This window comes from Lissotriton helveticus, chromosome 12, assembly GCF_964261635.1.
Source record: "Lissotriton helveticus chromosome 12, aLisHel1.1, whole genome shotgun sequence".
Lineage (NCBI taxonomy): Eukaryota > Metazoa > Chordata > Amphibia > Caudata > Salamandridae > Lissotriton > Lissotriton helveticus.
In genome coordinates this window covers 359781915-359796152 of record NC_136073.1, presented here as the reverse complement: position 1 = coordinate 359796152, position 14238 = coordinate 359781915, and the positions used below count along the sequence as shown (strand labels likewise).

Genomic DNA, 14238 nt, shown 5'->3' with positions numbered 1-14238 from the left:
TTTTCTAGTGCGTCATGTCAAAAATAACGTGTTGTGTTGTTTACACTGTGAAAGAAAACTTTGATATATATACCCAAGTTTACTTTTATTTGTTGTAAAGTATGAATCACTGCTTAATTTGAGCCGGTTGTTGCCATTGCTTGGCACTGGCACTTTATTTTCAACACCGTCTCTACTGACAGTCTGCCGCTTGGTGGCGCTATCATATTCTGAGATGAGCAGATACATCATGTCATTATACATTAAAAAGAATAATATCTGCCACCAATGCCATTCTTATAGCTTTGGGAAGTCTGGAGTAGTCCGAATTGTGTCACTAGCAGAAATAAGATGGTTGTAAATTATGTTGGTACTGTCATTGGCAGCGCTGGCAGTGTCGTGTATTTCTATAGGTTCTGAATCGATCCCCCTATTCCTGACCCTATTCTGGTTAAACTTACTAGCTAGTTAACTAACAGTCAGCCCATGAGGCAAGAAATCCCCCATGATGCAGATACCGTTATCTGACGCAGTCACACTACGGCACAGGAACGTGTTATCTGATTAGGTCATAACGCTTGAGATCTAATTAGACAAGCGATATTCCTCCAGCCCCTGATAAGGCATACGACGTTCTCATAACAAATCAAACCTATGACAACCTGGATAATCCGTGCGGCCATTGTTTTGATTTCACAGAGAACTTTAGTAAAGAATGTGCTAACGAGCAAGTCGTATGACATCTTTATTGACGTACCTATGTCCATCCTTACGTCAATCCCGGCACCTTTAAGGTATAAATATTGCCGACCTTGCCCTATGCAAAACACACGCGTGGTGACAAGACGGAGCAGCCATACTTGCCGAAGCAGAGAGCCGAAGCAGACCCCGCAGGCAGCAGCCCCGCCTTCCTGACGCGCTGAGAGACGCGCTGCTATCTCAAGCCGAGAGACCCAGCACCGGCGCTTCTGGGCAGCCCTCGCAGGCAGCCTGGAATATCGAGAGCAGAGAAAGAGATACCATTCCTCATTCATCCTAAATTCCAGGTACAGAACTGAATAACCCCTCCTAGAGAATTCTTTAGTTATTCACTTGGCAAAAACAAACTTAACTTAAACTGTAACTTTCTATTCCCGCCCACGCATTAGACTTAGGTCAGGTACACGGGGTAGGCGTATTTAGAAACACCAGTTGAGTACGTTTAGTCAAATGTATATGTGTATGTAAATATATTTTAATCATTTTAAACATCATATGGCTCAGAAACCATATCAATGTTTTTACAGTATTATTTTATACTATTGCTTCTAATGTATGCACTTTACTTAACTATAAGTATCGCAATAATATCGATCCATTTCTCTTGTACGAGAAAAGAGACTGATCAATAAATAACATCTTTTATTGAACACGCCCGTCTCTTCCTTTTCTCTACATTCTGATGAGACTAAGAATGCACGTACTGACTGAGTAAAATAATTGCCTTGTGCTCACACGACTCTTGAGATTGACTCTTGATTAGGGGAGAGCAAAGTTGTCATGTTCTATGGTTGTCAGAAACTAAATCCCTTCTTGTCTAATCAGGGAAGTTAATCCTTCCTTGAACATTCGAGAAAGTTTCTAGCGAACTCTGAGCTTAGCTGGCAAACCCAAAAATTAAGTCTAGTATCGACAGTAGTAGACCTAGTTAACGTCTGGCCTAGGCCTTTACTGCTGTAGGTACTATTCCAATGCGCAGAGCCTATTGGGAAAATAGGAGCTACACTACAGCAGGGATAGTGTGCTTACTTGCACAGCATTAAATATTTATGTTTTGGGGTGTGGCTTGGGCACCAAGCGCAATGGCTGCATCTCGGTGAGGCTCCTGAAGCCAGTGGCCCAAAACCGCCTAAATATCCCTAATTTATCCAATTTTGACCCCAAGTTTGCAGCAAGGTGTGGCATCAGCAACTGCCATTTGCTGATACCGAGGAAATTGCCAAAATCTGAGTATTTTGGGAGAAGGAGACGCGCTCCGTTCAGGCCCAAGAATCCCTGGACTGAAGTTAAAAGTTGCCGGAGGAGACTTCCGTGGGCAGCGGCCAAGACACCCTAACTTCGGCGGGGCCCCGCAAGACGCCGGACATTGAGAAACTAAGTCTGGCCCCTGTGACTCAGACTGCAAGGTGGGTCCCCCCCCCCCCCCCCCCCCGCTTCCCCAACGCAGGAGGCGTGGTGCAGTGGAGAAATAACAGGAGAAACAGAGTCTGCAAGGGGCCTAGCGACATAGCTCCTTGCCCATCGGACCGGCCGCAACTCTGTCGGGCCCTGCGACAACTGCGAAGGGGTGAGTGCGGCCTCCGGATGTGGAAAGCAATAGCGCTGGAACTGCGTTGTGATGAGAGAATGCATCGGCCCTGATAGGGAGTGCCCAAGAAGGGGATGGTGTCACTTTTGATCCCGGCAACTGGCATTTCAGAAGGAGTAGTGGTGCAAAACTCATCAGCTCGTTTATTGTGTAATGTACCCCGGAGATCTTCTGCAGCCAAGGCTCTGTGTGACCTTCATTGGCTTAAGGTCCCGAACCGCGTACAATTTAAAACATTATGTCTTCTTTTCAAAATTCGGCAGGGCTCTGCTCCTAAATACCTGCAGAACCTGGTTCAAGTCTATGAGCCTGGTCGTACTTTAAGATCCTCCACCAGTGGCAATCTCTTGGTCCCTAGAATTAAATTAGCCAAAATGGGCGGCCGCTCGTTTTCCTATCTTGGTCCAAGGATGTGGAATGCTCTTCCGCCGGCTCTGAAAGCCGAGACTGATCTCCTCTCATTTCGGAAAAAATTAAAGACTCTTTTGTTTAATTGATCCTTCTGCACTGTTTGTTCTGTTTGGGCTTTTTGCTTGCTTTCTTCTCTTGTCTGTCCCTGGCGCCGGGAAACCCATTGAGGGTATCTGTGCGCAATACAAGTTTAGATAAATAAATAAAAATAAAAAATAAATAAAAAATAGTGCAGGGGGGAAAAAGTGTTGGGCTGACTTGCTCAGACGACAGAGTGCCCCTAGGACTCTTAACCCAGTGTCTAGCCCGAGCTGATATTTTAAGTCACTTTCACTCGGAGGCAATGGGCGTGTCTGTGCCTCAGGTGGTGAAGCTTGGAAGACGTGGGGCTCCCAATGGACAGGCGCAATTACAGGAGTGTTGGGACGCCATTTTCACACACCCGGCTGTGCAATAGCCAATGAGTGGCCCCTATAAGAACATAGACTGAGGCTTCTTCCACTTGACCCTAATCTGACTGGGGGCCAACGCACACTTGAGTGCCTCTTCGAGGGTGCTATTGTTGGTATATACTTCCGAAGCGGGTGCCATGTCTGGGCTGAAGGGACAGAAAAGCACACTCCAGACCAAGCTATACGAGTACGCCAATCAAAAAGCAACAGAAGGGGATGGTGCAAGCAAAGGGGAGATGGCGATGGCGCAGAGCAAATCGAATGAAGAGCCGATGCTTGTGGACGTCATGGCGGCCATAGCAGGAGCGCGCACCTCACTGGAGCATAGAATGGATACAATATCCATAGAAATCTTCAGAAAACCAGTGAGAAATTTAGAACCATCGAAGGGATCACCACGGACCTTAGCACTGAAGCCCAACAGATGAAGAAGGACACCAGGGAACTTCAAGCCGCCCAGAAAAAGACAGACTCGCCCGGTTAGATGAGTATGAAGGCCGAGCCACCACAATAATGTCCGAATTATTGGCGTTCCTGAAAAATCAGAAGGGTCTCTAAAGACCTAATAGTCAATCATCTTCGGCCCAAGACTTTATCCAAATTCTTCACAGTCGAAAGGGCGCATAGGGTACCAGGAGGTAGACCGAAACCGGGAGCCCCCCAGGCTGATTCTGGCAAAATTCCTCAATTTCAGAGACCGGGATGTCCTACTGCAAGCGGCTCAAGCCAATCCCCCTCATAAAATTGAGAACAGCGAACTGTCTTTCTTCCCGGAATTTACCATTGTGGTCCAAAGACAAAGAAGGACCTTTCTGGGCGTGAAGAAAAACCTACGAGATAAAGGTCTCAAATATGCAATGTTTTATCCCGTAAAATTGAGAGTGGAAGCGGATGGCAAGTCATGTTTTTTTTTTAATCCCCAGAGGCAGCACAGGAATGGCTGGAAGGCTGGCGACCGGCAAGAGGCCAAAAAGCTCTATGAAGTGGAGGCCCATCACCTTACACGTACACTGGAGTAGCCCGCAAATGACAACAGACTAATTACTCCATGAGCTGACTTTCTCCTCCTTGCAGCTGCGGTATTGAGCGAAGCATCGGAAAGATAAAAAAGCTACTCTACGCACTAAGTGACTTTCTTCGTGCATGCTAACGTTAATGTAAGGATCAGTGGGGTTAGTGAGAGGCAGCAGAGGGACCACTGGGCGGGAGTAACCACCTCCCCCTATTTCTTAAGATAGTTGCATAGTTAAGGGCGACAGGCACTCTGCACAATTGGGGAAATGGGCAGTTTGAAGCCCAGAGTGCGGGGATGCAAGGATGGGGGTAGTTGGGTATTTTTAGTTGCAACAGTTCAATCAAGGGACAATCAAGTCAATTCTTTTACTGATGCTGGAAACGAGGACGCGGTTGATCACTCCAGTGGCGGGGGGGGTTGAAGAGGACAGATATTGCAATATTAAGTGAAAAGATGTTTAGGCTGCTATCCTGGAATGTCAACGGCCTGGGTGACAAGTTGAAGCGGGGCGTTGTGCTGCAGTTCATTAAAAGACACACCCCAGAGCAGGTGCTCCTCCAGGAGACGCACCTGATGGGAAACACCTGCAGGGCATTGGATATGTGGGGCTATAGACAGGTCGTCAATTCGGGGTTCACGTCTAGCTCAAGGGGCGTCGAAATAATGGTACGCAAATCCTTTCCCATGTCGACAGACCGCACAAAGGGTTCTGTCCACCTTCCTGGATGCACTTGGCTTGGTGGATGTCTGGCAAATCCGACATCCCCCAGACATCCAGTTCAAATTTCTCTTGGGGGTCCACCATAGCTTCTCCTGCATTGATTATATCCTAACGTCAGCCGATCAAGCTGGACACATTACGGAAGTTAGGCACATGGCACGAGGCATTTCTGACCACACCCCGGTGTGGTCACAGCTGTGGGTGGTGGTGAGGGGCCAGGTGAGTAGAGTGTTCTCAATAAACCCATGGTATTTCCACATCCCAGCCATACGGCAACACCTGACCCAGGGGATAGAACAATACTTTCAGGAAAACGAGGGTTCCGTGGGATCGTCAATTGCACTATGGGAGGTGTTGAAGACAATGGTCCGAGGGCCGGCCATTTCCCAAATAGCTGGAACCAAGAAGGTTAAACACGCTGAATTACAGAGGTTGGAAAGGGAATTTCTGGAGATGGAAGGAGAACTCGGGGAACCAAATGACCCAGATTTGCTTCACAATCTTAACCTCAAAAGAGATGAATACACAAGTGTAGCTGACGAGAGAGCAAAAACACTGTTCTGAGACCAGCTCAGCAGAATATACGAACTTGGGGACAGGGCAGGGAAAATACTGGCAGGGCTAGATCGTCGTGACCAGGCAAACCGCTTGGTCGTGGAATTGATGGATGAGGCAGGAGAGTCGATTACGGATCCGCAGATATTAGCGAATGAATTTGCCAGACGCTACAGGCAAATATACACATCTCACTCTGGGAGCTCGATTGAGGACTCTAGGGCATTGCTGGTGGACGTAGGAGGATTGCGGTTCATTAGATGGCAGACTAACTAATGAAGAGGTGGCGCGAGCCATTGGAGGTTTGCAAGCCGGAAAGGCTATGGGTTGCAATGGCCTCCCTATCGAATTGTACAAACTAAAGCCAGATAGAATCGTCCCCTACCTTAAAGCTATGTACGAGGAAAGCCAGGAGTCAGGCCAGCTCCCCCGTGACCAACGACTTGCGACGGTAGTGGTCATCCATAAGGTAGGTAAGCCTAAAGATGGTTGTTCCTCATACAGGCCAATTTCATTGCTTAATGCGGAGGTAAAGATTTTAGCCAAACTTCTGGCTACACGACTGGTGGTGGTGGTCTCCGATTTGGTGCACCCTGACCAGTCCGGCTTTATGCCGTCGAGTAATACCTCTTTGAATCGTCGCAGACTACACGGGGTACTTGGAAGGGCTCATACACTGAGGGAAGACGTGGTGGTTATGTCCTTAGATGCCACCATGGCCTTTGATATGATTGAATGGCCATACTTGTTCGCAGTGCTGGAGAAAATGGGTTTTGGACAAAACTTTATTGGATGGGTCAAACTCCTATATAGTAAACCTCTAGCGCAAGTGGTCATAAACAATAAAAAATCTGAGACATTTGGACTAGGACTAGGCATAAGGCAGGGATGACCCCAGTCTCCCTTGTTATTTGCCCTAGCGCTAAGCCTCTGGCCTGCTGGATCTGGAGAGACCCGATTATCAGAGGTTTGAGGTGGTCGGGGGAGTGGGAGGATCGTATCTCCCTCTATTCCAACAACATCTTACTGTATCTGGCGTCGCCAGCCACTTCAATAAATAGGACCCTTGATATATTTAAGACCTTTGGTAGGTATCTTGGATATACAATAAACTGGTCAAGGTCGCTAATCTTTGTGGTACGGGGACAGTTCCCAAAATTGCCAAAGGGGTACAAAATAGAAGAGGCAACGGTGGGCTTCAAATATATTGGCATATATGTTACCTCGGACCCTGTACAATATTATGAAAACAATCTTCAGCCCCCACTGAGGCGCCTCCAGAGTGACGTTGCGTTCTGGAGGACTCTCCCGCTGTCCCTCTTGGGTAGGGCTGCGTTATTTAAAATGATGGCGCTGTCCCGTTTTCTGTATGTCCTACACGACTCGCCGAACCTGATCCCGTCGTCCTATTTCACTGCACTTGACGGTGAACGAAGAGCCCTCTTCTGGGGCAGTGGTGCGCCTCGAATTGCTCTCCCGAAACCCATCCGCAGCTGGTACGATCGTGGGATCTGACTCCCTGATATTAAAAAATACTATTGGGCAACACAACTGGCGTCTATAAATCAAGGGGTATATCGGCCACAGAACGATCCGGGCTGCGGACAGACAGATGGCTTCTCCCGGGGGTGGGGGGTGGGGGGGGGTCCTATTCTAGAGGCCTTTACGCAATCCAGCTTGACTGAGACTGATGGGTCCCACATCACACTCAGTCCGGATCCGGCACACAGCACATAAGTCTGGGATGGGATGAGTGCCTCACGCAATCTACCCCTATATGGGACTCTTATCTGCTGGGGAACTAACAAACTACCAGGGGTTTTGACAAGTGGGACCTCCTAGGGCTCTCACGGTTGCAATATCTTAGGAAGAATGGTAAAGTGATTGAGTTTTCCACATTACAGCGAGAATACGAACTTGCGGATTTGGAATTATTTAGATATTGCCAGGTAAGACACGCTATGCAGGCACGCCTGGAGGAAGGTATGACGTTGCCTTAGGCAACACCACTAGAAGATAGACTACTTGCTGGATACATGATGGGTAAGTCAATATCCCTCACGTACCGTAAGCTCCTAAATCCTACCACTGATCCCCTAATAAAACTCAGGGAGCATTGGACGTAATGGGACACCCCCGCGCCGCACGGCCACCAGCTGCTGCGTGTGCCCCCTCGCTCTGCCTAGCTGCCTGCCTCGCCGACGGCCTCGCGGCCGCTCTGCTTCTCCCCGTGTGCTAGTTCGTCAGTTTCCTTTTGTTTTGACCGTCACTTGTGCTTGTCTGGAATTGTCAGGATTTCTGTTTTGCTGTTTTTTCCGCCATTTGTGCTTGCTTTTTGTCTAGGTTTCTGTCTCTCCGCCTCCTGTGATCGTTTCTGACCCTCGTTCCCTGCCTCCTTTCCCGCCTTCCTCGCCGCGCTCCCTCCCCGCTTCCCGCCACCGCCATCAGCCCCGCCCCTTTCTCTTCTGTACCCTCCCCGCTCCCGCCTCCCAGCTGCTCCGCCCACCCGCGCACTTGGCCTTAAATGGCGACCGTGCGACGCAGGTGAGTGTGACCCACTTGTGGGACACCCCCGCGCCGCACGGCCACCAGCTGCTGCGTGTGCCCCCTCGCTCTGCCTAGCTGCCTGCCTCGCCGACGGCCTCGCGGCCGCTCTGCTTCTCCCCGTGTGCTAGTTCGTCAGTTTCCTTTTGTTTTGACCGTCACTTGTGCTTGTCTGGAATTGTCAGGATTTCTGTTTTGCTGTTTTTTCCACCATTTGTGCTTGCTTTTTGTCTAGGTTTCTGTCTCTCCGCCTCCTGTGATCGTTTCTGACCCTCGTTCCCTGCCTCCTTTCCCGCCTTCCTCGCCGCGCTCCCTCCCCGCTTCCCGCCACCGCCAGCAGCCCCGCCCCTTTCTCTTCTGTACCCTCCCCGCTCCCGCCTCCCAGCTGCTCCGCCCACCCGCGCACTTCGCCTTAAATGGCGACCGTGCGAACGCGCAGCGGTCACGCGCAGCGGGCGCGCCGATTGTGCGCCGAAGGCGCGCCAAAGGTAAGCCCGTCTGCGCCCGTCCGCGACCGGATCGCGACCAGCGCCAGGACCCCTGGCCCACGAAGACCCCGACCGTCCCGCCGGACGTACTCCGCCGCCACCCTCACCGCTCTCAACACCGGCCGACTCCCAGAATGCCACCAAGCCACTCCACGACGCACCCACGGACCTTTCAGCTGCCACGCCTGCAAGTTCGCCTGCATCCGGACCTGCCTCACACCAGCACCCGCCAAGTCGAACACCAGCAGCACCCACCTCAAGTGCATCTTGCTCAACACCCGCTCCGTCCACAGACACGCCGTAGAACTCTGGAACCTCCTAGACGCCACAGCCCCTGACGTTGCCTTCCTCACGGAGACCTGGATGAACGCCTCTTCAGCTCCCGACATCGCCATCGCCATCCCAGAGGGCTACAAGATCGTCCGCAGGGACCGCAACGCCAACCAGATGGGAGGAGGCATCGCCATCATCCACAGGAACACCATCCGTCTCACGACCAGCACCGACAACACCCTGACCAGCGCCGAACACCTGCATTTCCAGATCCACACCAACCCGAACACCACCCTCAGAGGCACCCTGATCTACCGACCCCCTGGACCACGCACACATTTCAGCGAGGACATCGCCGACTTCGTCAGCCCGCATGCCCTCCCCTCCGCTGACTACATCCTCCTGGGAGACCTCAACTTCCATCTGGAAAACAACAACGACCGCAACTCCAGCACCCTGCTCGACAACCTCGCCAACCTGGGACTCAAGCAACTGGTGTCCACCCCCACCCACCGCGCCGGACACACACTCGACGCAGTCTTCTCCTCCAGCAAAGACGTCAGCTTCAGCCACGCCACAGAGCTTCAATGGACGGACCACAGCTGCGTCCACTTCACCTTCAAGAGAACGACGACCCACCACCACCAGCAACAGACCGCCCGCAGAAGCTGGAACAAGATCACAGCAGACCAGCTCGCCACGTCCCTGAGCCAGCACCCTCCTGCCAGCTCAGCAGACCCCAGCCAGGCCGCCGACAACCTCACGAAGTGGATCAGCATCTGCGCGGACGAGCTCGCCCCTCTGAGGACCCCGCCTAGCAGACCCGGCAGCAAGAAGGCCCCATGGTTCACCGACGAACTCAAGAGCTCCAAGAAGAACTGCCGAGCCCTCGAGAAAGTCTGGAAAAGGGAACCGACACCGGACAACAGGACCTCCTTCAAACTCGCCACCCGGAAACACCACCAGCTGATCCGCGCCGCCAAGAAAACAGCATTCAAGGACCGGCTGGACAACAACGCACACAACTGCAAGGAACTCTTCAACATCGTGAAAGAGCTTTCCAACCCCAGCGCAGGAAACAACGACATCACCCCATCGCAAGACCTCTGCAACTCCCTCGCTTCATACTTCCACAACAAGATCGCGGACATACACAACAGCTTCAACAACCAACCAACGCACACCATGACCGAACAACCACCCCCCACCACCACCCTCCACGCCTGGACCCCGATCAGCACCGAAGACACCATCCGCACGATGAACTCCATCCACTCCGGATCACCAACCGACCCCTGCCCTCACCACGTCTTCAACAAGGCCGACGCTGTCATCGCACCCCACCTGCGAGACATCATCAACACATCCTTCGACACCGCCACCTTCCCTGAGAGCTGGAAGCACGCCGAACTCAGCGCTCTACTCAAGAAACCAACAGCGGACCCCACCGACCTCAAGAATTACCGCCCCATCTCGCTCCTCCCGTTTCCAGCCAAAGTCATTGAGAAGAACGTCAACAAGCAGATGGCCGCCTTCCTCGAGACGAACGCATCCCTCGACCCCTCACAGTCCGGCTTCCGAGCCAATCACAGCACCGAGACCGCCCTCATCGCCGCCACCGATGACATCCGAACCCTGATGGACAATGGAGAAACAGCGGCCCTCATCCTCCTAGACCTCTCCGCGGCCTTCGACACGGTCTGCCACCGCACCCTAGTGCAGCGCCTCGACAACGCCGGAATCCAGGGGAAGGCACTGGAATGGATCATCTCCTTCCTCGACGGAAGAACACAGAGAGTCCGCCTACCACCGTACAAGTCAGAGGCCACCGAAGTCATCTGCGGCGTCCCCCAAGGATCCTCTCTGAGCCCCACCCTCTTCAACGTCTACATGAGCCCCCTCGCGGCCATCGTACGCAAACACAACCTCAGCATAATCTCCTACGCCGACGACACCCAGCTGATCCTCTCCCTGACCAACAACCCCGCCGCCGCCAGAGCCAACCTGCACGAAGGGATGAAAGAGGTAGCCGAGTGGATGACGACCAGCCGCCTGAAACTGAACTCGGACAAGACGGAGGTCCTCATCCTGGGCTCCTCGCCCTCCGCCTGGGACGACTCCTGGTGGCCCCCCGCCCTGGGCACCGCACCCAAACCGACGGACCACGCACGCAACCTGGGCTTCATCCTGGACTCCTCCCTCTCCATGACCAGGCAAGTCAACAACGTCTCCTCGGCGTGCTTCAACATCCTACGCATGCTACGGAAGATCTTCTGGTGGATCCCCACCGAGACCAGGAAGACCGTCACCCAGGCCCTCGTCACCAGCCGGCTGGACTACGGCAACGCCCTCTACGCCGGGACCACCGCCAAGCTCCAGAAGAGACTCCAGCGGATCCAGAACGCCTCAGCCAGACTCATCCTCGACCTCCCACGAACCAGCCACATCTCCGGACATCTGAGAGACCTTCACTGGCTCCCCGTCAACAAAAGAATCCCGTTCCGCCTCCTCACCCACGCACACAAAGCCCTACACGACCAAGGCCCGAGCTACCTCAACAGCCGAGTCAACTTCTACGCTCCCAAACGCCACCTCCGATCAGCCAACCACGCCCTCGCCGCCGTCCCCCGCATCCGAAGAGCGACATCAGGAGGAAGGTCCTTCTCCTACCTGGCCGCCAAGACCTGGAACTCCCTCCCGACCGACCTGCGCCTGACCCAAGACCACCTCTCCTTCAGGAAGAAGCTGAAGACCTGGCTGTTCGAGCAGTAGCGGCACCCCCCCCCCCCCCCAGCGCCTTGAGACCCTTCGGGTAGGTAGCGCGCTTTATAAGTGTCACTGATTGATTGATTGAATATCACATATCGACATATCGGAGCTAGGCGATGAAGGCTGGGTGGAGGCATTTGCCTCGCCAAGGGAGGTTGTAATCTCTTCAAGGCTTAAATTAGTGCAGTTGAAGATTTTGCACAGGATATATTATTCCAGAAAAGCTCTAGTTTGTTTGGGATATGGGATGGACTCGAAATGTAAAAGAAACTGTGGGAGTGAGCGTACTTTTATCCACACCTAGTGGGATTGTCCTGAGGTTTATGAATATTGGACGAAGGTTGTCAAATGTATGTCTGAGGTCCTAGGTCAAGCCCTGTACCGAGACGCTGGACAGTGTTTATTAAATGTGTGGGGATTGTAGGGGGCGAGAGAGACACCCAGCCTGAAACTTTGGAAACAGGACATGGACTGGTGCCTGTTCAATGAGAAGGTAGTATATGTCTCCAGAGGGTGTCCCCGAAAGTGGACTCCAGTATGCTCAAATTGGAATAAATATCGTGGGAATATCTGTGTGTCCCCCCCACCCCCCCCCCCCACCGATCCTCTCCCCGAGCCCGACCTGGACGACCCTATACCACCGAAATGAGGCCAAATGTTTACATAGATACAACCGCACCTGAGTCACCCGAATAGACCCAAAAATGTATGCTTAATGATAAGGTCTACAATGTTGAGAAATGTGATTGTACTTAATTCAATATTTATTTATTTAATGAGTTTTATATAGCGCTGGCTAGACCCGTAGGTATGAGAGCGCTTTACATTGAGTTACATAATGTTACAGATACATAATGAAGAATTACACATGACATCTTCAATAAAAAGAGTTATTAAAAAATATATATTTTTAATGTTTTAAAGTTGCAGTTCTATCCTTCAACTATTTTGGACATGTGAGGTTTTCTCTAGATGATAGAATTGTTGTGTACTGCATGCATAATACTGATTAATGTGTGTGTACTGTAGATTTAGGTCTATGAAGATGAAAGCACCGAAGGCTCATGTTTAAAACTGTTTTATGTAATGCTGTGCCTCTAATTCACTGACCTCCAGTGGTTTTCATCCATTTTGTCTTAGATCCTGAACACAGCTCGGAAACATTTTGGAGCAGGTGGTAACCAAAGGATCCGGTACACATTACCCCCCTTGGTTTTTGCAGCATACAGACTCGCTTTCCGCTACAAGGAAAATTCCAAAGTGGTAGGTTTCTTTTCGGACCACCTGAAGTAAAATGTTTTCTCGGCACTTGGCCCTCCGTCTGATGCCTGCAATAGCATAACATCAGGTTTGCCTATGTTGAATCTCACGGAACATGCACAGTTATAGTAAACTTCAGTTTAGTGAAGATAATGTCTAGATTCTCATCATCTAAGGGTGGTATGTGGCACTGCCTTTGGAAGTCTTTGAAAGATCTTCATTGCATTTAGTGTGTCTATCTATCTATCTATCTATCTATCTATCTATCTATCTATCTATCTATCTATCTATCTATCTATCTATCTATCTATCTATCTGTCTATTCTCCACTTGAGATGCAGCCACGAGGACTCTAGTGCAGTTTTCATCATGCCCAGTAATGTTATTGTTAAGGAGTACTTTTATATAGAGGTTGACAAACCAGAACATTCTGGGGAAGATTCGAGCCAGAGCTGAGCCAGGGGTCCGGCTTGACTCCAAAAATCACAAGCTGAGCTAGTCAAATAAGTCATGCCAGTCCTGAAAGCGTGTGATGTGGGGGAAACAAGGGAGAGTCTTGCTTGTTTCACCCTTATTGTGTTTTCAGCTTTGCTGAGTTCCTGCCAGTTCCTTTAGGTAAAACGCAGTTGTCTTGCTGAGGCCAACTAATTAAACTCGCTGGCCATGCTTAATGATGGGGTTGTGGAGGAGTCAGAAACATACAACCCCCCTGCCGACCTCGTGGAGGAGGGAGGCGGATTTTCCATGGGCGACTGAAGCTCACTTTAGCAGGTACTTGAAATGTACAACCCCTTTAGGGCGATAGTAGCCAGCCTGTCTGTGAGAGGAGGAAGGTGGAGGTAAAAATGGCTCTTATGAAACTTCTGACCACCCCAGAAAAAGGTAAGTGTCTGTTACCTGTTCTGCCTATCTTTGTGTTTATTCTTGAACACTGCAATACCCTCCCCCTAAACCCCCCCCCCCAAATAAGATGTCTTGCATTTCAAGTAAAGCATATTTAACCAGTGCATAGTGTACACACTGACTGAGGATTGAAATCATCGATTTCAGATCAGGAATAATTCTGTAGTAAGAGATGTTTTGATGACTCAGACGCAATGTTTGTATGTAATTGGCTCCTTGTGCAAAACCCGCAAATGGCACAATAAGTGTGATTGTATGTCCGTTGTCCTGCAGGAGAAAATGTATTGTGATGCTGTATGCATCGGCCCACAGAAGGGAAGATTTGTTAATTACTTGTGCAAAGGTCAACTTTATGGTGCTGTGTGCACTGCCAGCTAGAGGAAAGGTTTCGAGATGCACCGATAAGTAAGGTGTGTCTTAAGGGCTCATATACACACGTAGATGTGTTTTTTTTCTCACATAAATATACTCACACACTACCAAGTGCTTTGTAGTTCTGATTTGGGAGGGCTCCTTGTGGG

The 14238-nt window shown here is 50.9% G+C and overlaps 1 protein-coding gene across 2 annotated transcripts in view; it reads left to right on the top strand.

The window, feature by feature from the left end:
- Positions 1-14238, top strand: part of VPS35 (VPS35 retromer complex component) — a 464919-nt gene that overhangs the window by 300684 nt on the left and 149997 nt on the right. For both annotated transcript variants that reach the window (XM_078669694.1, XM_078669693.1), the window contains exon 13: positions 12695-12817. In XM_078669694.1, coding sequence (XP_078525820.1) covers positions 12695-12817 — 123 coding nt within the window. The remainder of the gene's footprint in view (positions 1-12694; positions 12818-14238) is intronic.